The following is a 22,775-nucleotide window of genomic DNA, read 5'->3' on the forward strand; positions in this document are numbered from 1 at the left end:
CATCGCTATATTCGCTGTACTTTGCTGGGGAACGATGACGCTTGAGCCTCGAGTAAAGTGGGCTGACTTCAATGACCTGCCGCCGACACTTCTTGTAGAACAACGACACATGAACCCTCCTCAACCAGGACTAAGAATGGACATGATCCGCAGACCATTATCAGCAGTCTTCCGAAATCTACAGCGATCAATAGTGTCATCCAGTCGTTGGCGGCAACCAATCAATAGTAGTTCCAGCACCTCGACGGCCCTTCATGTTTCAAGCCTCAATTATGTTTCCTTGAAAACGATTGGCAAGATTCATTTGGTGTGGGTTGACAACATTAGTGATCATTTGGACTTTGATTCCGCCAATCGCCGTCTTTCGATCTTCCGGTTTCCAACATTCTGTGCAATTGCATGCATACAACCTGACGGGACTCGTGCAGAAATCTTCCAGGAGTCAGTGTAACCACTCGTGCATTTAGAGAAGTGTCTGGCTCAGTAAGAATAGATTGATTCGAGAACTATACAGCGCCGCCTCCGATGCAAGCTTATCTTCAGACTGCACAATTACACAGCTGCACCAAGAGGTCCTGATGTCTTAGCGGCTGCTCTTTGGACAAACAGGGACGGCTCGAACCTTAGTCAAATCTGACTTGAGACGTCTGAAGGCTCGAGGTCAATACGATGATTTACTCGACCTCCTCTGCGGCCACCCTTGTGATGAGAAGATTCGGTCGCTACCAATGCAATTGTGGCCTGCTTCATGCCGTAGCTTTGAAGATACCCTGCAAGAGGAAGGGGCATATAGTTCGCAGGACGACTTCCCCAGATTTGGTCAACGCCTTGCAAAGCTCCAGGAATTCAACTTGAGGCAGCAGCCTAGCAAGCTTCGGGATTTGTGGCGAGATAGAAGGAATCCTCTCCAATGGTACACATTTTGGGCTGTCTTGATCGTCGGTGGCTTGTCTATCGTTCTTGCTTTCCTACAGTTGGCTATAGCCACAGCTCAGTTGGCATTTTCAGTCCGAGCTCCTTGTAACTGCTCCTAGTCCCAGTTATATAGGTCTTTGGATAGATAGCAAACCCCCAGGATGATCACTTCCGTCCGCCTCTCATTCCCACCTCGGAGCGCTCGGTTTCCCACAGGTGCAAATTTCAGTGACACAAATTTGTATAGATTTACGACTGCGCAAGATTGTGTCCGCTGAGACTCAACATCTTGCTCGCAGAGAACGATACAGAATAGAGAGATGATATTTTGCAGATTATCAACCGAAAGATTCCATAGCAAAACAGAGGGCTTACCTCTTCCGCTCCTAGCCAATGAAACTGACTGACTGCCGTATCTCCTTGTGATGATTTCGATTGCGACATTCATGACTCCTGTACAGTCAAAACTCAATTGTACAGGACATTGAGGAGATCCTACAGATGCCACGGAAAGTGGGGAAAGAGTACTTGAAGGAATCTGAGGCCGTTATGAAAGTACAATTTCCTAGTGCACAACGTTCGAGGAAACAGGAGTTGTAGCGACATGCCTTTCGTAGACGTAGATATGAAGGGCTTTGACTTATTTGCAATCCAGGTCAGGCAGGGCAATGAAGGAGTTGTGTCCAAGGCCACAGCCTCGATACTCGCGAGCAACCAGCTTGTGTGGTACACAGTGGATATTCCGTACAAGGAACAACATTCCGCCTGACGTATTCATCTCCAGGACAAGAGGAGTGGAGGAGTATTTTGAAGGCTAAGAGCTGGAGATTGGTGAAGTTGCACTCGTAGAGTTTATTGTCCTTTGTTTTTTGAGCGGTCGGACTGCATAGGGATCACGTTGGGGAGCATCAACCTACCCTGTTACAGAGCCAGCCTCGATCTACTAATCCCAGGACAGCATCCCGAGGATCTCTTCCTATTCGTAAGACTGACTCGCTCGGGCGGAAACCGAGCAAGTAAACAGCTGCAAACTACCTGCCGCATCACGACTCATCATACAGCAGTGGCATTTCATATCTCTCATCATAATCATGTCATATACTGTTTTCCTTTTGAGACTGCACGAGAGGGCAATAAGATAGTCATAAGATTACAAGGTACAAATGCTTGGTCGTTCGTCCCAACAATGATTTGAAAGTCAGTAGGTAACGTAGGCACTTTACATACCTGACGTGTCCTGTGCACGTGTTGTGGCAGCGTGTTCAGCCTTCCCAAATGCTTGGCAGCCTCGGCCCGTAGCCTCGGGGCAAGGTAAGGTGTGAGCAATACCGTGTTTTGATCTCCCCTCACTCCCCTTCACCTCAACGACCCCACGATATGTCTGCACCGCAAATCCCAAACTTGTTGACCTCACGGGGCGGCCCACGTTCTCATAGTGGTCGTGGAAGAGGCAGTTCGCGATTCGGAGGCATTGGGGAAGCCAGCGGACATGGCGCTCAGCGGAAAGATCTAGCTATCCAGTCGACAGATACAGATGCAGCAGTCTCGAGGCTGAGCGCCGTTTCTCTAGGTTATCTCGAAGATCCTTTTGCTTCTCTATTCGTTGCTGGGGAGGGAACACGGCGGATGCCAATAATAAATCGAGGTACTTTGGTACCCCTACTCCAATCGCTAACCGTTCACTGATTCGTCCTTAAAGGAACGTACACTCGCACAACAGCTCTCGATATCCTCATCAATGCCTTCCTCTGTCAATCCGAATCTGTTGCAAAGGCTCAAAAGAAACAAATAATATCGCTAGGTGCAGGAACCGATACACGATACTTCCGCCTGCGAAGCAAAAACAAACATCACAACCTCATATATCACGAATTCGACTTTCCTTCGGTCGCCACAACAAAGTCAAAGACAGTATCCAATAACAATTTATTACTAAACACCAAGGAGGAAGTCCTCTTCCCAGATTTCAAGAGCCCCACAGCTGGACTGCCACGACAGGATACAGACTGGGGTGTTAAGTCGACTGGGATCGGAGAATCAGAAGTTACATATTGCTGCCATCCTATGGATCTACGGCAGCTGTCACAGTTGAAAAATGGAAAAGATATAAAAGGCCTACGAACAGATATCCCGACACTCATAATATCAGAATGCTGCTTATGTTACCTGGATGTGGCCACTGCCCGAGATATTGTGACGTGGTTCACCAACCGGATACCTTCAGCTGGAATTGTACTATACGAACCCATCAGTGTCGATGACGCGTTTGGACAAGTAATGGTATCAAATTTAGCTTCCAGAGGTATTTCAATGCCAACTCTGCAGCATTACAAGACACTTGCAGATCAGAAGGCTCGGTTGCTAGAGCTTGGATTCAGGGGAGATGGCCAAGCAGGTGGCCAAGCAGCCGAGACTATCGAAAATATCTGGCAGAAATGGGTACCGACTACGGAAAAGGGCCGAGTGGATAGGTTGGAAGGATTGGATGAAGTTGAGGAATGGCAAATGTTAGCGAGGCATTACGCTGTTGTCTGGGGTTGGAGAGGCAATACTGGATGGGAAGGCTGGAGGGAACTTCGAGGAGCATGACCCAAAGTATAGGATGACTTTAAATCGACATACGGTCTTGACAATGCCATGAGATGGCCAGAATAATTGATACCCATTGGAATTCCATGCTGGCCAACCTCTCGGGGTCCACAAGCGAGTGGTAAGCGAAGAACGTCAACTGAGTCAACAATTGTCTCAAACCACGAATTCCCGTGATCCCTCCGAGCAGGAATGAGCCACCAATCCACTATCGAAATCTGTTACAACGCATTCCTGCCCTGCCACTGCCTTCCTTTACATCCCCAAAACTCCCTTTGTTTCCTTCCTTTTTTCCACCAGTTTAACTTTCACTCTTGTCCCTTTCCACTGTTCAATCTTCAACCTGACACGAAGCTACGATTCAATATGGCACTTCTTTCTTCAGCAGTCTTTACTTTCTTGTTGTTCTTCTCAGCGTTATTCGCGTCCAGTGTTTATGCCATAGTAAGCGATACCTACGTGCTCGACACGGAATACTCCGGTCCAACTTTCTTCGACGGGTTCGAATTCTTTACGGTACATCATCCTTCCTCCGTTTCCCCATCCCTACCTTACCTTTCACTTCCCCGCTAACATAAATCAGGATACCGACCCGACACACGGCTTCGTCTCTTACCAGTCCTATGAGTCCTCTCTATCCAAATCCCTCATCTCAACAAGCAACAATGTAGCGCGTATGAGCGTCGATTCTACTACGGTGCTGAAAAGTGATGAAAGCCTTGGCATGAGAGCGAGCGTGAGGATTAGTAGTAAGAAGCGGTATACGCATGGGCTGTTTTTGGTGGATGTTAAGCATATGCCCGGGAATGAGTGTGGTGTGGTAAGTGCTTCCCGCATTGTAAAGTTAAAATCGAAGCGAGAGTATGCTAACTAGAATTCTTATCTAGTGGCCAGCTTGTAAGTGGATTCTGTTCAGGTACAGGCTAGGAAATGATGCATCGGGCTAACGAGGTGATAATATGTAGTCTGGATGTTTGGACCAAACTGGCCAAATTCTGGGGAGATTGATATTATTGAAGGCAAGCCACCTCTCTCTCATCTCTTTCGCCGAATTTTTCATGCGAGAGTACACTGCTCCTGTCCCGACCAACAGACGCTCAACACACGCGCTTGTTTACTTCCTATACTAACTCAATGCAGGTGTCAATCTTCAACAAGGAAATGTCATGACACTCCACGTGTAAGTTATAGACCGCCCTATTTTCCATCTAGCTAAACAAGTAAATTCAAACAACACGACTAACTCTTCCAAGCGGTCAAAACTGCACCATCTCCGGTGCCCAATCCCTCGGAACCCTCCAATCAAACGACTGCAACCAAGACCACGGCTTCGGCTGCAGCGTCTCTTCCTCTTCCTCCACCTCTTATGGTGACACCTTCAACTCCGCCAGCGGCGGCGTTTTCGCGACGCAATGGACTTCAGACTACATCCGTATCTGGTACTTCCCCCGCGGATTCATCCCGACTAATATAGCGAATGGACAGCCGGATCCGAGTACTTGGGGTCTGCCTGATGCGAACTTTCAGGGAAATTGTGATATCGATGCGAATTTCAAGGACCATCAGATTATTTTTGATACTACGTTTTGTGGGGATGTAAGTCGAATTTCTGGATCAAATAAGATCCGCCCCTTTTCCCCTTGTATTTGTACAGATCCAGATATTTGCGATACAGCATGGGGATTACGCTAACTTTTGGTGATTCAGTGGGCAGCAGGTGTTTGGGACAAGGATCCAGTGTGTAGTAAGAAGGCGACTACTTGCGCGGATTATGTGGCGAGTGAGCCAGGCGCCTTTGCAGATGCGTGAGTATTACTTCCACTCGTTCTCAGGAGGGAGAAATATAGATCTTCGAATAGCTAGCTGGCTGAGTATGTCAAGGCGCTGAGCTGACAATATCTAGGTACTGGGATGTCAACTACGTGAAAGTATTTTCTCTCACCGAGAAATCTGCACCTACGTCGACATCGGTCCTTTCACGCTCCACGTCAGAATCACCATCTCTTACCAGCTCTCTTTCTATTTCGACTTCTGAATTCGCATCCACTATCTACCTCAATAGTACAACAAAATCAACACCACCACTATCCTCAACGTCGATAACAGACCCAGAGCCTGAACAAACCACCGATGTTACTAGCACAATCGAATCATCGTCATCACAATTCTCAACATTAATACCAACCTCAAGGCCCGGACCAACCTTCAACGGCACGAGCGAAACATTATTATCACAATCACCCACTCACCGACCCTCATCTCCAACAGCACCCTTCCCACCATTCCCAACCAGTCCGCAAAACACTACGATCCCCAAACCGCCTACCCTCCAAGACTTCACATACGTCGGATGTCTTTCATCTTCAATCTCTCCCTTCCCAAATTTCACGCTCGCCGCTACGAACGAGAACATGACGACCACACTCTGCGCTTCAGAATGTAGCAATGACGCTTATCTGGGCACAGCCGGAACGTCCTGTTTCTGTGGCAATAGTATCCTCAACACTAAAGTCGAATTTGATTCTTCATGTACGATCCCGTGCCCTGGCAACCCAACGCAAGTCTGTGGTGGTTTCCATTCAGCTTCGGCAGTCGACAGAAGAACCGAATTCGAACAACATCATCATCAACATCTCGAAGACCCAGCCGAGCTAGCGAAACGTCAATCCTTTGGCTTTCTTCTTACAGTCTTTCAGAACGACCTCATTGTTATCGATTTGCCTGGCCTTTCGTCTTCCACCACAGCCGATTCAACAGAAGTGCATTTCGCTCCCTCAACTGGGGAGATTCCAACACCCAGCACCACCCTGAGTGCAGTCAGCACGCTCATCGGTGTACCTATGGGCGTTAGTGATACTGACAGCGTGGAACCTACAATGGCTCCAACTGGTGTTCACTTCGGGGCTACACTCACTGGAGGCACGACGGATAGTGTAACTGTTGCCGGCTCACTTATTGGAATTGGGATGGGCGGTGGCTTGGGGAAGCCAACATCTGTCCCTACTGTGACTACAATCACGATCGTACTGACGAGTAAGTATCACTTTCCTTCTTCTATATGTTACTATAAATAATCCAGGATACGACTGAATAAGAGCTAACCTGTACCAGCAACCTATACCGACATCTGCAAATGTGCAGCCTCGACACTACAGGTCTACACTACGACCAGCACACTGATCTATACTGATTGCGGATGTAAACATCCATCGACGCATGAAATTGAACACACGCACATCCCAGAGGCCAAAACAGCCCACCAGATACCAATGACGACAATAACGCGAATTTGCGCAGACTGTGGCTCTGAAGGCAGAGTTACCCTTACCGTCCCCTGCACCGAGCCCACACATGCTATTTCTCCACCTATTGAAACCAAGCCTCCTCACCAAGTATATATTCCCATCGCCAGCGTGACAGGCGCTGCACTCTTCGAGCATTCTGCTCCAAACCCAGCAGCCCCTTCCCCTGTGGTCGAGATCGTGACTTCAATTGCGCAAGTCATTCCTGTTCCCGTCTCTGTTTCTGTGTCCGTGCCTGCGGAAACGCCATTGCAGAATGGGAATAATCAGACATTTGTTCTGAGCAATACAGGAGAGGGCTTGAGGTGGAAGAAGGAGGCGAAATGGGGCGTTTGTGTCGTGCTCGGGTTGGCAGGTGTTGGGGTTGGGGTTGTTTGAATGAGTGAGTAGTCAGAGAGGTAGGGAGAGAGTTGCAGAGCATGGCCGGGATGAAGTGGATATGGAGAAATATATTGCATTGGATATAATGATGGACATATACGGGATACGAAGATATCACGGGAGGTCTCATGCGATGTTTGGGTGTCGAAACTGTTTAGCATTAGTTAATATTGCAGGTGTAGACGCTCCTTAAGAGGCATTTCTTTTACGAACATAGATAGATATGAATAAATGAACTTGATGCTTTGCAACACCTTTGAAATTAAAGTCAGAGATAAAAAGGAGCAATCTAGCTAACATCCAATTTCTGTTCCATACGAGAGTGTTTGGATATCTGGCGCAAGCAGAGGGAGTGTTCTATCTGATTTTGCAAAGGGGCCAGCTGAAGCGAGACTGTCAACAAAAGTAACAGGGGTTTCATCAAAGCCAAACCCTTTTCGATCTAGCCTTGTCAGCAAGCTGCATTCTCACCAGTCAAGCTGACGACCATGGAGGAATGCCTTCTTGACTCCGCCTGGTCAAGTAAAAAAAGGGATCCTCAAAGCACCGAAGTCAGCACGTTGCATTTCGATATCCACATCTTCATTCTCTCGGCTATCCGAACCTTATTGTCGCACAGTAATGTTGGACAGCACGATAGTCTCAAGCTCTTCACCCGAAGAGGCGCCGAGTCCCTGGAGATTACACGACCCAGATGCAGAGCAGCAACATGTGGGCTCCATACCTGGGAAAATAGAACTTCAACGCATGACTCAAAGATCAGAAATCAAAGACCAAGAAGAAGACTGGACCGGCAAAACAAGTACCACTCTCAGAAGAAAACTGCAGAATCGCTTAAACCAAAGAGCCTCGCGTAGGTTACGTCCCTCAAAACAATATTGACATAAATCCACACACTCTCGTTAACCAATCTCAAAAGGCAAACGCAGAAAACAGCTCTCCACTCAAAAACCACAAGTCTTCATCCAAGACATCCCATCATCCCTAGACAAGGAACCCGATCTAGTCGCTCCAATCAACCCCACCGCCTACATCCGCGACGTAGCCACCCGCCCCAAACGCAACACCAACGCTCCACCCCCCTGCATCTACAATTCCACCCGCCGAATCATCACCAGCACTCCATCCTTCTCCGCATTCCTCTCCACTCCCCTCCCAGTAGACCAAAAGCTCATGACGCTCCTGCATTTCAACCTTGTCCGCGCGCTCCTCCAGAACGTGCATATCCTTGGCCTGGACCCGGATCTCATGGAAGGGGATATCCCATCGCCGTTCCAGGGGTCGGAGGAGGTAGTTGTGGCGTTGATGGGGAGGTTGCCTGAGGCGCTTATGCCGACTAGGTTGCAGCTTATGGTGCCGCATCATCCTGAGGTGGATGGCTTTCCGTTTCCGGTGTTGAGGGATAATTTTATTGCGGCGGGGGAGTCGTTTGATACGGATGAGTTTTGTTTGGATATGTTGTACGGTGTTGACTCTGGAGAGGAGTTTGGGGATCGAGTGGGTAATTGTAAGGGGAGAAGTAGTGCGGGGAATGGGAGGACGGGGTTGATTGTGTGGAGTGATCCTTGGTTGAGTGGGAGTTGGGAGGTTGATGAGGGGTTTGCGAGGAAGTATGAGTGGTTGCTGAGGGGTTGTAAGGAGATTCATGACAGTACGAACTTTTGGAGGAGGAGCAGAGGGGAGCCGCCACTGAGGTTTGAGGAGGTGGATGAGTAGCGAATCATACTTTGAAAGGGCCTGAGAATTAAATTCAGTGTTTTCAGCTTACTATGTTAGAGTGCTTACACAAATCCATAAGATACAATCGTGTGAAGCACCGAAGGAAGTTCATCTTAACATCACTTTCCCCAAGATTACCTGGGGTTCGGCGAAATATTGCAATGCTCTGAATTTTAATCTCATTGACACCAAATCAAAGCACAAGACAGCCTGTGTCACAGGTCACATGCCAGGTGGTTGCCTCAAGCCCATACTTTAAAACCCATATCAGGAGAATAACCAAATCACTTTAAAGTTGTTTGAAATGAATACCTGCCTAGGTCTAGCCATTGTCATAGACAACTTCGGGCAAAATGGAAGTGAATGCCAGCTTCAATGGGCAAATCAGCGTCCAGAGAGTAATCAAAATAGCATCTCACTTTGTTTATACGCTCTTCGTCGCACCACTCTATATTAATCATTATTCTTCAATCAATAGGCACCAATAGAAATCAAAGCTCGCAGAAAAAAAAAGTCTGTTATGAAGCAAGGCTTTCTTAATAATTGACTTGAACAATCTAAACAACCCCCCAACCAGAGAATTTATAACAATTCTTCACCACAAGCAAGAAGAAGGCCTTTGAGCAAGACGATATGTAAATATCCTACCACTCGAGTTGTCTCAATGAGCTTTCTTGACAGTGTATATTGATGTTCGCTAAAAGACGCATTTGATAACGTGACAAAAGCTTTGATTGTTGTCTGGCCCGGTGGAAAGACATGCCACATCATCGTCCTCCGCAACGGAGTGCGAAATAGTCTGGAATTCACTTTCCAAAGCGACACGATGACAGCAAGGCTGAAGTGAAAGTACGTCCTGAAATTCACTCAAATGGAAAATGGATCGTTTCGCGCGTAGCTGCACCTCAACCCGCACAATAAAGCATTGTCTTTTGATGTTGAGCTGCTTCTTCCTTCCCCTTCCTTTCAAGCTATTGAAATTCGATCTCGATCTCAACCAAAAGATCTTGGATACCTAAAAACCAACAAATCCACTGTGACTGTGCTGAAGCGCACCTCATCCTACATAGAGCCAATGATCACAGCCACCATGGCAAACGCAGCCCGCACGGTCATCAACCCCGCCGAAGACCCCCGCCTTAACGGTGACGAGATCCCCACCTACCTCTTCAAAGCCTGCCAACGCTGGTCCGACAAATCGCCCAGCTCCCCTTCACTCAAGGGCTTCCGAGCCGCAAGCAGCGGAATAGAGCCTCACGAGGAGAACCGCGACTCTTTCCCAGCATCTAAACTCCACCTTGAGGCTTTCTACGACAAGTACTGTGGAATCATGGATAATCAGGATACATTCCAGACAACGACACATGTGCAATTCGTTGGCCTGTACTCCAAGAGAACTCTTGCTGAGTGGGAGGCGGAGCTTCTGAGAAAGGGATCGGACACGGAGTATAGAGTTTACTGTGTTCGTGGCGCGAGCCTTAGAGATATGGGTGTCTCAATCATAAGAGGTAGAGCCACTGTGAGCATTGGCCGGGGTTTGCATACAGAGGTAGTCCACACGAACAGTATGGTTGGTGAGGAGTTTCTGGTATGGGGACGGGTTCCGGTGGAGGCGATCTTGGGAAGTTGGGGTGCCGATGGTGTCATGCAATTCGCCAGAGGTAGGTTTCAATTTGTTCTGTGTACATGACCGGCGATCTAACAAGATGAACAGCTCGGCAAGACGCTGAACGCAAGCGTGATAAGCAAGGATTCGTACCCTATATCGACAAGTTCCAGCCGGGTTCCGAAGTGAGTGGTGAGGAAGCTCTTGCTTTTGCAGATTCTTCAATACAACAAACCCAAGCTCGAAGGTTGGCTTCTTCATCAAAGACCTCGGAGAAGCGACCTCAACTGAGCCTTCCCTTCCCACCGCTGATGACATCGATTCATCCTCCTACTGCCCTCGGCCGTCCAACCCATAGGAAAACCCGAGTACTTGCTCCACCACCACCCATCAATCCACGACAAGCACCTCATACTAAGATGGTAGCGTCCGCTGGCCCATTGCACAATCCCTCATACCAATTGCCTAGCGCGGTGAAGGTTTTGACTCATGCTTCCCAACAGCAACAATATCAATCGCCATACGAGGGAGCCAGAGAAAGCGCACGCTTCAACCAAGAGGCATTACAACAAATGACGCTTTGTACCTCAACAGGTGCTCGTTCGGTCAACATTTCCAGCCAATCAAGAATTACACAGTCTCCACCACTACAGAAAGAACTTCGCGGACCACAATACGGCACAACTGGCCAGATGGGTGGGACAGTAAACGTGGATCAAACGAAAGTAGAGAAGCGTCAAGATATCGAGGCTAAGTCATATTGGAGGACTGAGGATGACGATAGGGCTGGTGATTGAAACACAATCCAATTACTTCCAGTTCTATCCATACCGGAAAGCGTGCACCTCTTCCTTAGGGACGTGGTTGTCTTGGATTTCCTTCATCCTTATTTTCTTAAATTTCCCTTGTGCCTTCCTGCACTCTTCAGCCGTTCTCCCCGGCTGGCCGAGCCCCGGTCAAGTTGACTACTCCTCCCATACCAAGATTCTTTTCTCTCTGGACCCAACCTGGGCATTCGGCAACCCTATTCTGAGAAACAGCCCTCTCATGGAGAACCTCCCACACAGGTGGAAATCCGGCTTGTAGTGGCCCACCTCTCTGCTTCGCTCCAATTATAGCAAATTTGCCCTGAGTGTGGCTAATGAAACCATGCAACAAGCCTTGCTGGATAAGACTTGCAATGATAGGTTCGATGTCGCTTAATCCTGGCATCTTATTGCCAAAAATCGTACCCCGTCCGATGGGTAGACTTTTGGGACCATTTTGAGGAGGGGCCAGGTCTGGAGGTTTCATGAACATTGCATTGGGGTGGGTGCGTCCTGATTGCATGAACGCGTGTGTATCAACTGGTTTCTGCCACCCTTCCAGAAGTTTTTGGCACAGCTGAAAAGCAACGACTACATCATCCAAACTCAGTGTTGGAGCTTTCTTGGATTCCGGATCCCAGGGAAACTTGTAGGTAAGAAGGAAGACTCTACGAGCCAGCGAGCGCCAGACCAGAACTTCGCATCTCGATTGCAACTGTAGCAGAATCCCATGCTCGAAGAACCACCTTTCATTTCCAGATTCCGGACCTAAGGCTCTCTTGAATGCTGGCATGTCTCCTTTTCGAATCGCGTTTGCGATTGGTATAAACTTTGCAAGGACGTCTGATTCTGGCCGACTTGCGAATGCTGGAGAAGGCAGCCGACCTAGTATGAGATTTGCAGAGACGAGATATATGAGAACCGCTCGACGCTGTTTGATGCATCGATTATGGCATTGATCATATGCTGACTGAAGGCATTGTTGTGCATAGTAGAAGTGGCCAGTCGCAAAATGATATCGGCCAAGGTAGTACAGATAGGTAACGCGTTGCGCTGCTGGGTAGAGACCTAATGGTGGTGAGGCGGCCACGATATTCGTAAACAGTTGTTTTGCCAATGAAGTTTTTCGGCTCTGCGAAACATGTTAGACCAGGAATATCGATTTCGATGCAGGCCCCATACTTTGAAGAGCAATTTGAGAACCATATTCGCAAATGAGTATATACCAATCTTCTTCCCTTCTGGCTTTCCATCTCGACCTATCCCATTCCTACTTGCCGTCCTCTCGTTAAGGCACAATGTGAATGCCCGTTGTATAGTTTCCGCTGTAGCTTCCACCAACGTCTTCTTTTCTCCTTGGTCAACATCCTTCACTTCCACCATTCTCCGTGTTAAGTCGGGTCTTTTGTCGAGCATTATAGCAAGTCTTGCAAGACTTGAGCAAAGCCGTATGGAAGTGGGAAGCATCACTATTCCATATGTTGCATTCGACATGGCGGTATTGCAAGAGCTATAGCATTACACTCTCAGTACTAATACACCAACTTCGGGTCCGGAGAAGCTTACACTATTAATGAAGACAGCTTCACATGCGTCGACACCAAGTCATCAAAGTCTGCATCCTTCCAGAATTCCAGGTAGTCTTGTATGAAGACTAGGAAGCCAGGCCACGAACCACCCTCCTCAGCTCTGTCATCATCATTGAACGGCAGAAGCTTCTCGATGTGCTGTTCAAGCCTCTTGCTATCGCTCCAGGAAGACTTCAGCTCTTGGCTCAATTGGAGATACTCGGCGGGTAGTGGGGGCTCGACTTGGAGGAAGCTCTGAAGCTGGACGGCATCCTTTGCTTTGAGGAACTTGAGGATGGAGGAGAGGAATCCGTCGAGGACAGCCATTGCGTAGGCGCGCTCGAAGGGTCTCGGTGTCGGGTTATTGTGGGTTGTAGCGAGAATTGGTCGGCATGATATTCAGCCCTCTGCTATCGAGGCAAGGCTAAGGATTTGAAGGCTGCTTGTTGTTGACATTTCCTCGCGAGGCACACAAGGCTGAGATGAAGAAGCGAACTAATCCTGATTATGACTAGCTCACTCTAACCCCTGCAGAACATCTTATCACGTGCAATGTTTGTTTACTTCTGTTTTATAGTCACTTGATGGAATCTCGACATCTGAAAATCTGTTTTCGATTGGCTTAATTTAGCAGAAGTGGATGGCTGGTGAAATCCCAAGAGTCCTCGCTGCCACAGGTTGCTGCGCATAGTCAAAATAGCTGGAGGCCCGTCAGGTCTGAACGGCTGTTCAAAAATCATCTGAAATACCACACCATCCCCCGTTTTGCATGAATGCCTTACATACAGAGACACACTCTGTGCATTCGCTATGCATTCTTGTGCATTACTTGACCTCCTTAGTCTCCGTCGTCTCATCCTGGGCACTGGGCTGCCCTTCCACAATCGTCGTCTTTTGCATGTGGTCAATTTTCCCACCCAAAAGACCATCCTCCTTGACTGACTTTTCTACCACGCACGAGGAGATCATTCAAGGAGGTCATCTCAAGCACGCTACTCTACGCGCCACAATGGTTCCCGAGAGAATTAGCATGGTGACAAGTTCTGCCTTTGCCGACACCGGGCTCGACTGGTGGCACCTCGCTTCGAAGTGTCGACCTTGACCACCCAGGGGTGCTGGTTGGCAGAACCCTTCTCTCCTCCATAAGCTTCACAGACTTCAAGAGAACATCAAAAATGTCATCGAGCAAGTCGAAGCGGCTGATTCGGCCCGAGAATCTCCGAGGAGACAAGAGGTGAAACCTTCGGTCGCAGAGAAAACAATATGGTTGAAGCATACCTGCTGGGAGCCATTCGAACATTACCCAGATTACTTATACAGAGACATCCCGGAGAACGTAATTGGAGACTACATATCTCATGTATGAGAATGCAGCATGGCCTTGCCTTGATCCGAACGTGATCGGTGGTGTTGTGATATTGTACCGGAAGATAGTTTATTCGTCTCAGAAATCGTATCTCACTTGACAAGTCTGGGATCCCAGCACCGCTTTTCTTCTCTCTCCGAAGAAATATTGTCGATTGCTTGAATATCATCAGGCGTTAAGGTATCCATTACAATTGGTGTCTCCAGGTTTTGCCGTAGGTGATCTTCATTTTCACTCTTCACTAAAACACCCCAGTTCTTCTTCTGCGCCCACGATAGCACCACCTGAACCTTCGTCAAGCCAGTCCTCTGTGCGATTTGGCCGATAATTCCAGGGCAATCATCAGCCATCAACTTTCCTTCAGCAAGAAGTGCGTAGCCGACCATCCTCAGATTTTGGTCTGCGAAGACCTTCTGGATCTCAGCTGCGTCTCTCCAATACCAAGGATGTACCTCCATCTGAACAAATGTATCTTTGATACCCCACTCAGTCTCACTCAACTCCCTCAGGTGCTCGACAGTGAAATTTGAGACCCCAATATGCCTGACCAGCCCCTGCTTTTTGGCCTCATTCAGCACTTTCCACGCTTCAAGGCGCAACTTCTTATTCTCTGGGCTTGTGGCCGGCTTTCGTGCCATAGCAGGCCAGTGGATGAGATACAAGTCCAGGTAAGAGGTTTGAAGTGCCGAGAGTGACTTGAGGAGAGAATTTCGTGGTGTTGCCATGTCGTATGGAGACAATTTGGAGGTGATCCAGAGGTCAGATCGGGATATGTTGCTTGCGTCTGAGGCGTATAGCTCCTGAAGAACTTCGCCAATCTGAATTTCGTTGCGGTAGATGGTTGCTGTATCGATGTGACGGTACCCAAGTCGAATCGCATCACGTAAAGCTGGCTTCACTGAGTCATGTTTGAGTCGGAAAGTTCCCAAACCAACAGGAGGGATTGTATCACAGAATACGCGGCCCATCTTGGATTTTGTGGCAGAAAATGGAAATTCTTGCGAAGCTGACAAGTCCCCAAAAGTTCGATTTAAGAAAGCATGTACATGGCGCGTTTGAAGCAAAGCTGACTAATACCAACACGTGAAAGTCACGGGCAGCACTCGCTCTCGAAGTTGTCAACAGGTATGTCGTGCTGCTGGATGTAATTGAATTGCGTATCAATTATTCTCTGACTTCACAACGCTGAAGGTTAAAAGACATGTACGCCCTTTGAAGAACATGTCTCAAGCAAAGGATGAGTCGCTTAGCTCGCCGGATGACTCCAGGTAAGCCCTTGAGCCAGGTAGTGGAGCGTGGAACTTTCTACATAAAGAAGTCTCTTCCCCCACCAAGCTCAACAATTGTCGAAAGATCTAGACTCAAAATCACGAGTTTTCATGCTGAAGATTTGGTCGGGCTCACTCGTACAAGTACAACGTCAGATACGGCCTTGCAGTAGACAGATTCGATCACTAAAGAATATTTGGGTACTGAGCACCCGAACGCGAACTTTTCATCAAGCAACCTATTGCAATTTGGAGAGTTTGATTGTTCCTCCACACAGGTCCATTAGACTGGAGCCACTTCACAATGAGCAACGAGGAGGCAGACAAAGAGCGGTCGACTTCCGCTCCTCCGTCGACAGTAACCTACGAATCCGACACTTCAACATCTTCATTTGAGGACATCACTATCGAGGCTGACGAGTCACTTAACTCATCAGTCCAAACATATTCGCCATACATCATTGATGAGTGCCTTCTTGCTCTACGATCCATTCAAGGTGGAGATTTTAGCAATGAGGCAGTGATCAAAGCCTTACCGCGTCGGAGAAATAAATCTCAACGACCATTCGCATTACAGCTCGGGAAAATCCTGTTTCCAGAAGCATCAGAACTGGCTGCACTCATTCAATACGAACGCCTCACCCTCCCTGCTCAAAAAGTTGTCCGTCAGAAGCAACGAGACCGCTTGTCACTCGAGCTGCAACCAAAGAACAATGCAGGCGGCAAGCTGATTCGAATTCAAGGTCCTTGGGCTGGACAGGATGTTGACCCAGTTGACTTGAAGGGACCTATAGCTATTCCTATGCCAGTTGAGATTGGAAAGGCTGATCATTTTGAGCCCATCTTTGCATTCTTGGAGCAGGATGTGCCATTCGATACCGTCGGCGGACACGAAACCTCCAAACCCGGCTTTGAGTTTGCAGCCAAGAACAAGGAGTACACTGGTACCAGAGGCGTTGAATTGCTTTGGAAGAGTTCTCTCTTGGAATTCGAGCGAGGTATCGTGTATGATGACGGCCGTCTCGACCTCTGCAAGAAAGTAGTTGGACCCACTCATATTGGACAGCTGATGAAGTCTCTGGAATCCAATAATCAGATCAAGCATTTCCTCCTGGGCAATAACGCAATCTCATCAACCGGCGCCAAGATGATTGCAGATTTCATCGCGAAGTACCCGAATCGAATGGAGACTTGGTACCTTGCAGGCTGTCACATAACTCGTACCGGTCTTCAGATGCTCGCGTCACAAATGACCGCTTCTACTTCAATCACCAATCTTTGGTTCAAGCGAAACCCCCTGGGTGCTGGCTCCAGTTTGATTCTGGCTGATCTTGTTCTTCATACGAAGAATCTTCGGACTTTGGACTTGGAGACTACTGAGCTTGGCGACGAGGGAGTGCGACAATTCATCGATGCAATTGCCGGAAAGCCTTCGTCACTTCAAAATCTATACTTGAATGCCAATGGCATCGGTCAGAGCGCTTGTGCTAGTCTGTCCACGTATCTGGCTTCTCCAGAGTGTGTGCTTGAGAGTTTGTTTCTTTCAACCAATCCCATCGGCGATGCTGGCATGGTAAGTTCATCTCATATATCATTTCCAGATCCCATTCATATCTTCCAATCCAACCACTTCTCCCCCAGCTCACGGATTAACTCTCTTCAATGTAGGCTCTCCTCGCTCCCGGCCTCTCAAAAAACAAAACACTCAAACGCCTCACACTCGCCTCCGCTGGACTTACCAGCAAAGGAGTCACCACTCTCGCCAAAGCACTCACAACCGAAGCCCACCCCTTCCACACTCTCGACCTCGGCGCATCCCAAACAACCAAAGCCCACAGCCAGAAATTCAATTACCTAGACGACAGCTGCATCGAAGCCCTAAAACCACTCATCCTCTCCCCCTCACTGCGCTCTCTAAACCTCGGCCGTACAGTCTTCTCTCTAGCCGGCATGCAAGAGATCCGCTCCACAGCCGCACAATCCGAACTAGTGCAATTCGCAGTAAACCACGTCCAAGTCACCAACACAGCAACCACCTCTGATGGCATATTCGAAGGCACCAACGCTCCAAAATCCTGCTCACTCGAGGTCCGTAATCGGCTGGTCAAGAATCAGGCAAAGTACTACCCGCATATCGAGAACTATGATGATTTCTTGAACTCGGAGGAGTTGCGGTTCTTGAGAAATACGCCCGATGTGAGGAAGATCGATAGTATGTATCGCACTCAGGATAAGCGGCTTGGGTTGCCGATGGATGAGCCGTGGAAGGAGGGCGATCCGGTGTGGAAGTTGATTACTGAGGATGCGGAGAAGTGGGAGAGGAAACTTGCCGGTACGGCTTGAGTATGTGGTGGTTGGAGTGGTTTGGATCGTATGATTGATTAGGATGTGCAGTCATGGACGCCTCGGCTGGGAATTTCTGCCTAAGCTCAATATAACACTTGGATAATGAATAATGAAAGACGTCTTCCTTATCACCTCTATCTTGATCACTCACTTGTAAATTCAAAACAGGACATTGCTTTCACTACAGTGTCTGGTAAAAATTTAGGTCAAGTCGATAACGAGACGCATCGATACAGAAGCGAGATCACTCGCTTGAAGAAGTTTAATAGATTCGTCACTAACATGGCGAATTTGAATATATACAGAAGAATACGCTGAGATGACAGCAAATACCAGTCGAAGAATTGAAATGGTACGTTCAGAAGGAGCAGCAAAATTAGCGGAACAGATGAACTGCATCAAAAATCTGCTGTTGTTTAGTAGCTGTGCATGGGTAAGCCAACAGGGTGTGGACTTACGAAGTTTGGTGAGAGAAAGGACGACCCGCTCGATCCGGAAGCGACAGTGATGGTGATCTGTTCAATCTTATCAGTATTAAAATTTCATCTTGCCGTGTCCAGTAAGCTTACAGTGTTCGACCCTGTCACCAACCCTCCCGAAGCGATAGCAAAATTATAAATTTCTCCCCGTCCACGATACGCGCCTCTCGTCACGCCCCGAGAATCAATAGCAGTAGGCGCCGCAGGAATCGTGCCAGCCTTGCCATTGATAACAACGGACGGTCTTCCACCCGCGAACGCAAGAGTCGTTCCGATCCGGAGTGTAGCGGCACCACTGGCTTGGGCAGCAGTCAAAGTGAACTTGATGGTAACGGGGTCGTTGACGCCCTTGAAAATTGCCATGGGGAAGTCGCTCGTGGCTGATGATCCGACGGTGTATGTGAGTGGTCCCCAGGAAGACATGCGAGAGTCGCTTGGGTGCATTCGTAGTTGCTTGTCAGCGTTACGAAACCCTGTTGGCTGACCATCCCAGTCACCGATTTGGAACAAAGTCACGCCGGGAGTGCTCCATGTCGATGCGATGTTGCTTGTGACTGATCCTCCTGCAGTAATCACGACGGCATTCGTAGCCGAGGCGACCTTCAACTCGTCCTGGTAGAGAACCTGGGTGTACGTTCCGGGTCTCATTGCCGGTGAAACAAAGTTTCCGCTGGAGTCCGCGTAGGTCCAGTATTCGGCGTAAACGTTGTACCAGTGCAGTACGATCTGATACTTGGATCCGTCGACACCAGATGCCTTCCCCTTGACAGTTCCACGGTCAGCTGCTCCGAACCATCCTTTCAGACCCATGTTTCCCATAAAGGAAAGATCCGTCTTGGCATTCGGGATGCCGGAACGAGAGAAGTAGAGTGAGTATGGTCCGTGAAGACCGGTTCTGTATGCTTCGGTTTGGGCGTGGTTGGAGTTCATATAGAAGTAAAGACCACTGTAGGAATCGGTTGGATTGGTGTCACTGGCTCCACGTTAGCTCGGTACTGACAATGGGACGGAAGTAGTTACATGTCACGGAAGAACGGTCCTCCAGAAGACAGTTCATAGCCAGTACCAGGGATGACCATGCAGGCCTTGATGTCTGAGCCACTGATACAGTGAACTTGGTCATCAATGAATCTTTGACTGGAGTAGAACTTGCTTCGAGTCTGTCCTCCAACAACGAACACATCCTCGCCTTCGACTGTACTGCTTGAACCGCCAATGTCGGATGCCTGGTTGACATCGTCGTTTGGGAGAACGGCCTTGTTGAGACGTGCAATAAACCTCAGCTCACCAACAGTTGGTTCAGCGGTGATATGAGTTGCCATGTGAATCGCGCTTTCGGTATCTCGGACGACATAGTAATGTGTCAATGTTGAGGTTGCACACGTTATTTTGACGTATTTGGTGGAACCGCCTGTACAGATGCGCAATAAGGAGGTGTAGCTTGCGAACAAAGGAAGTACATACTTGTAACTTCTTGGGCAGTAACAGTCGTACCAGACCCAAGACCAGAACCGATGTGAGAGCCCGTGCTCTTGTACTGGGCTTCAACACCACGATATTTCAACGAAGTAATATCGCAGTTCGTCCTCGACACCACAAATTCAAAGGTATTCGCAGATCCAGCATTGACTGTGTATGAATCAGTAGCTGTGGTAAGAGTGATAGCCTCTGCGAATGCAGAGAAAAGCGTTGCCTGCAACGCGAGAAGCAGCTTCATTTTCAACAAAAGTGAGGGGAGCGCAAAAGTTCGAAAGAATGGAAGAGTATGTAGGAACAAGTAAAGCATCCTTACGGGACAACGCCCAATACATGTACCATGCGATGAAAGAAATGAACCGCCCCGCAGCACGCAATGAATCTCACTAATTGGCAGAAACTCATAGCCAGAAAGCTGTCAGCTTTCGTGCGCCTATCGCGACACGGAGAATTTTTCGATGGACTATGCATTTTCATCCGACACAAGCAGGTCTAAGCTTAAAAAGAAACTCTTGCCGGGTACGAATCATGCAATTCTTCCTACAGATGGAACAATAATCTAAATGAGGGGAGGTTCGTGGCGGGGAATTGATAAGGTTGCGGATATATTATGGTTTCTTGGCAAGGAACTCTGGGCCGAGCGGCGAGCACTTGACAGGACCGGAAGTTTCGTCCCGATTTGTGAGTTCAGTTGACTTGGACGAAAAGCTTGTAACTCTGTGCTTGCAGGGGTCTTGAGGTTTGACAATTAATCCACAGGAAGTCGGAGGCGCATTGTGAAAGCGTCGAGGGACAGGATTGACGTAGACCACCGAGAGGCTGAACTTTGACATCTGGGGCAGCTATGAAGTCAAATATGGACATGGAAATGTAGACTGGACAATGTTACTCCTAGGCAAGGTAAACTTAAAGTCAATCTGCCTCAAAAAGTAAGTTAAATTACCCACGTGTTCGACGGTAAACTCCACATAGCGAGTACCTCGCAGAGCTCAGCAACTTCAAAGGGTTCTAGGCAAAATCCACTGCTTGTTTCGAGCGCTCATAAGAGAGGACTTGGACGCGTTTGTGACCCTGATAGCCCGACCGCATCAAGATATGTGATCTTTGCAGACAAGCTCGCAAGACAGAAAGGGCAGAGGATTGAACAGCGAAGGAAGATCTTGGGCAGAGGGACGACGGCTTGACTCTAGGTCATGATCGATGGAGATCAGATCAGACATATACAGGCAGAGCCGCTTAGGTAGGCAGAATCAGATTCCGATGGTCTCAATGACGCAACACACTGGCGCAGCAAGTAATGAGGCGTTTCATCTCGAATTGCTGTCATTGCAAGACATACGTGCGATGCCCTGGATCCCCCCCCCCGTGTTGTGTGTTGTCGGCGTTAGCAGGAGGAAGTGTGGCTTCGATCGGACCTGTGAGCTGCTGACAGTCTCGCATCAATCCCGAGTCTTGGCAAGCGACCGCGTCAGAACCACAGCCTTGCCTTCGGCCGAACTTTGCGACGTAGGACGACGCTCAACACCTACAAAGGCGTCGCATAACCTTGAGAGAAGCATGAGAATCCCCATTCCCATTGCATACGATACTTCTGAGTTAATTGATATCATCAAATAATTGTTTCCAACTTCCATCTTCTTACAGTAAGCACATCCATCATGGTTGCTCTCGACATCGTCCATGCATCAAATGCTCGACTTCGCGAGCTAGGTCCTGGGCTTGTAGCTCTTTTTGGTGCGTATAATTTCATCACACAATTATTGGAGGAGTACTAAATATCTGCAGTTGGTGGTACAAGTGGCATTGGAGAGTTCACGCTCAAAGCCTTCGTCAAGCACGCAGACTCTCCCAGAGTTTACCTCATCGGAAGAAGCGAATCCGCCGCAGACCGAATAATCACGGAATGCAAGGGACTGAACAAAGATGGGAAGGTAGATTTCATAAAGGCAGACGTTTCGGAACTGGCAGAGGTGGATCGAGCTTGCAAGATCATACAGGAGAAGGAGAAGAGTGTGAATCTGTTATTCCAAACACCAGGAAATTCGAATATGAGAGGTCGAGATGGTAAGCAGTATTGCACGTATAATGTCGGAAACTGTGCTAATCACATCTGCAACAGAGAGTCCGGAAGGTCTGGATCGAAAGCAAGCTCTCAATTTCTGGTCTCGAATGCGGTTTATCTCCAACCTCCTCCCTCAACTCAGAAACGCTAGCACCCTCCCACCACACTTCGCTCGATCTGTCAGTCTGCTTGGCACGGGAAATTCATACGGAACTATCGATTTGAAAGACATTGAGCTGAAGAATTCCTTTTCCGCTTACAAGAATGCCGCCCATACCATTATCATGAACGATTTCATGGCAGAGCAGTACGGCGCTCGTGAGCCAGGGATCACTTTCATACACACAGAGCCCGCTATTGTAAACACAGGCTTCTCCCGCGAACTTCCGCTTTGGGCTCGTCTTGGCACGAAAATCATCACGCCGCTCATCTATCCATTCATGAAGAGTGCAGACGAGACAGGGGAACGGCAATTGTTCCATGCAACAAGCGGCATGTACCCACCGGCTAAACCAGCAGCCAGTGCTTCTTCTGCCAGCGGTGTTTCATTACCAACTGGATCTGCCGTTATGACTGGTGCCAATGGTCAGGTCGGAAGTGGAGGGTATCTTGTGACTTGGAAGGGGGAGAGGGCCAAGAAGGCGAGTCTTACTGGCCTCGATCAAGAGGAAGTGTCCAAAACTATCTGGGAGAAGACTGCAGAGGTCTTCCAAAGGGTTGAGAAGATCAATGAAGAGAGAGGCAATACTTCATCTTGAGCGGCGTGGCAGTAGCGCCTTTCTTGCTTCAAAGCTTGTTTATGAGCCTCCTTTTCTCTACGACAATTCGATGTATTTTGACGATGTCCACTCCAGCTCTTAGTAATCATAATTTGTATTCCAATATCACCAGG

General features: G+C 48.4%; 9 protein-coding genes across 9 annotated transcripts; 6 read left to right on the forward strand and 3 right to left on the reverse strand.

Moving 5' to 3' along the window:
- Nucleotides 1-2,292: 2,292 nt before the first annotated feature.
- PPM1 (carboxy methyl transferase for protein phosphatase 2A) lies at nucleotides 2,293-3,504 on the forward strand (the record flags this gene model as incomplete). Its single annotated transcript, XM_058494380.1, has 2 exons — nucleotides 2,293-2,560; nucleotides 2,615-3,504. 2 exons carry the CDS (start codon nucleotides 2,293-2,295, stop codon nucleotides 3,502-3,504), a joined length of 1,158 nt encoding a protein of 385 aa, XP_058364583.1.
- A 192-nt stretch (nucleotides 3,505-3,696) lies between these two features.
- ONS95_001196 (uncharacterized protein) lies at nucleotides 3,697-7,184 on the forward strand (the record flags this gene model as incomplete). The annotated part of the gene is made up of 9 exons (XM_058494381.1): nucleotides 3,697-4,020; nucleotides 4,088-4,324; nucleotides 4,392-4,401; nucleotides 4,470-4,523; nucleotides 4,645-4,684; nucleotides 4,758-5,100; nucleotides 5,212-5,309; nucleotides 5,408-6,537; nucleotides 6,616-7,184. 9 exons carry the CDS (start codon nucleotides 3,697-3,699, stop codon nucleotides 7,182-7,184), a joined length of 2,805 nt encoding a protein of 934 aa, XP_058364584.1.
- A 528-nt stretch (nucleotides 7,185-7,712) lies between these two features.
- ONS95_001197 (uncharacterized protein) lies at nucleotides 7,713-9,028 on the forward strand. Its single transcript, XM_058494382.1, has 2 exons — nucleotides 7,713-8,040; nucleotides 8,107-9,028. The coding sequence occupies exons 1-2, from the start codon at nucleotides 7,809-7,811 to the stop codon at nucleotides 8,901-8,903; spliced, it is 1,029 nt and encodes a 342-aa protein (XP_058364585.1). The 5' UTR covers nucleotides 7,713-7,808; the 3' UTR covers nucleotides 8,904-9,028.
- A 445-nt stretch (nucleotides 9,029-9,473) lies between these two features.
- On the forward strand, nucleotides 9,474-11,309 carry ONS95_001198 (uncharacterized protein; the record flags this gene model as incomplete). The annotated part of the gene is made up of 2 exons (XM_058494383.1): nucleotides 9,474-10,567; nucleotides 10,621-11,309. The coding sequence occupies exons 1-2, from the start codon at nucleotides 9,982-9,984 to the stop codon at nucleotides 11,307-11,309; spliced, it is 1,275 nt and encodes a 424-aa protein (XP_058364586.1). The 5' UTR covers nucleotides 9,474-9,981.
- ONS95_001199 (uncharacterized protein) lies at nucleotides 9,475-13,324 on the reverse strand. The gene is made up of 3 exons (XM_058494384.1): nucleotides 12,885-13,324; nucleotides 12,501-12,828; nucleotides 9,475-12,450 (listed from the first exon to the last, which is right to left on the reverse strand). The coding sequence occupies exons 1-3, from the start codon at nucleotides 13,211-13,213 to the stop codon at nucleotides 11,437-11,439; spliced, it is 1,671 nt and encodes a 556-aa protein (XP_058364587.1). The 5' UTR covers nucleotides 13,214-13,324; the 3' UTR covers nucleotides 9,475-11,436.
- A 1,020-nt stretch (nucleotides 13,325-14,344) lies between these two features.
- On the reverse strand, nucleotides 14,345-15,220 carry ONS95_001200 (uncharacterized protein; the record flags this gene model as incomplete). Its single annotated transcript, XM_058494385.1, has 1 exon — nucleotides 14,345-15,220. The coding sequence occupies one exon, from the start codon at nucleotides 15,218-15,220 to the stop codon at nucleotides 14,345-14,347; it is 876 nt and encodes a 291-aa protein (XP_058364588.1).
- Nucleotides 15,221-15,824: 604 nt separating this feature from the next.
- NLRC3 (NLR, CARD domain-containing protein 3) lies at nucleotides 15,825-17,863 on the forward strand (the record flags this gene model as incomplete). Its single annotated transcript, XM_058494386.1, has 2 exons — nucleotides 15,825-17,093; nucleotides 17,189-17,863. 2 exons carry the CDS (start codon nucleotides 15,825-15,827, stop codon nucleotides 17,861-17,863), a joined length of 1,944 nt encoding a protein of 647 aa, XP_058364589.1.
- Nucleotides 17,864-18,242: 379 nt separating this feature from the next.
- ONS95_001202 (uncharacterized protein) lies at nucleotides 18,243-20,062 on the reverse strand (the record flags this gene model as incomplete). The annotated part of the gene is made up of 5 exons (XM_058494387.1): nucleotides 18,243-18,272; nucleotides 18,325-18,381; nucleotides 18,436-19,318; nucleotides 19,366-19,756; nucleotides 19,810-20,062. The coding sequence occupies 5 exons, from the start codon at nucleotides 20,060-20,062 to the stop codon at nucleotides 18,243-18,245; spliced, it is 1,614 nt and encodes a 537-aa protein (XP_058364590.1).
- Nucleotides 20,063-21,479: 1,417 nt separating this feature from the next.
- ONS95_001203 (uncharacterized protein) lies at nucleotides 21,480-22,641 on the forward strand (the record flags this gene model as incomplete). Its single annotated transcript, XM_058494388.1, has 3 exons — nucleotides 21,480-21,555; nucleotides 21,607-21,885; nucleotides 21,941-22,641. The coding sequence occupies 3 exons, from the start codon at nucleotides 21,480-21,482 to the stop codon at nucleotides 22,639-22,641; spliced, it is 1,056 nt and encodes a 351-aa protein (XP_058364591.1).
- Nucleotides 22,642-22,775: the final 134 nt, after the last annotated feature.

Source organism: Cadophora gregata (genome assembly GCF_030347475.1).
Source record: "Cadophora gregata isolate MNR1 chromosome Unknown scaffold_1, whole genome shotgun sequence".
Taxonomy (NCBI): domain Eukaryota; kingdom Fungi; phylum Ascomycota; class Leotiomycetes; order Helotiales; family Ploettnerulaceae; genus Cadophora; species Cadophora gregata.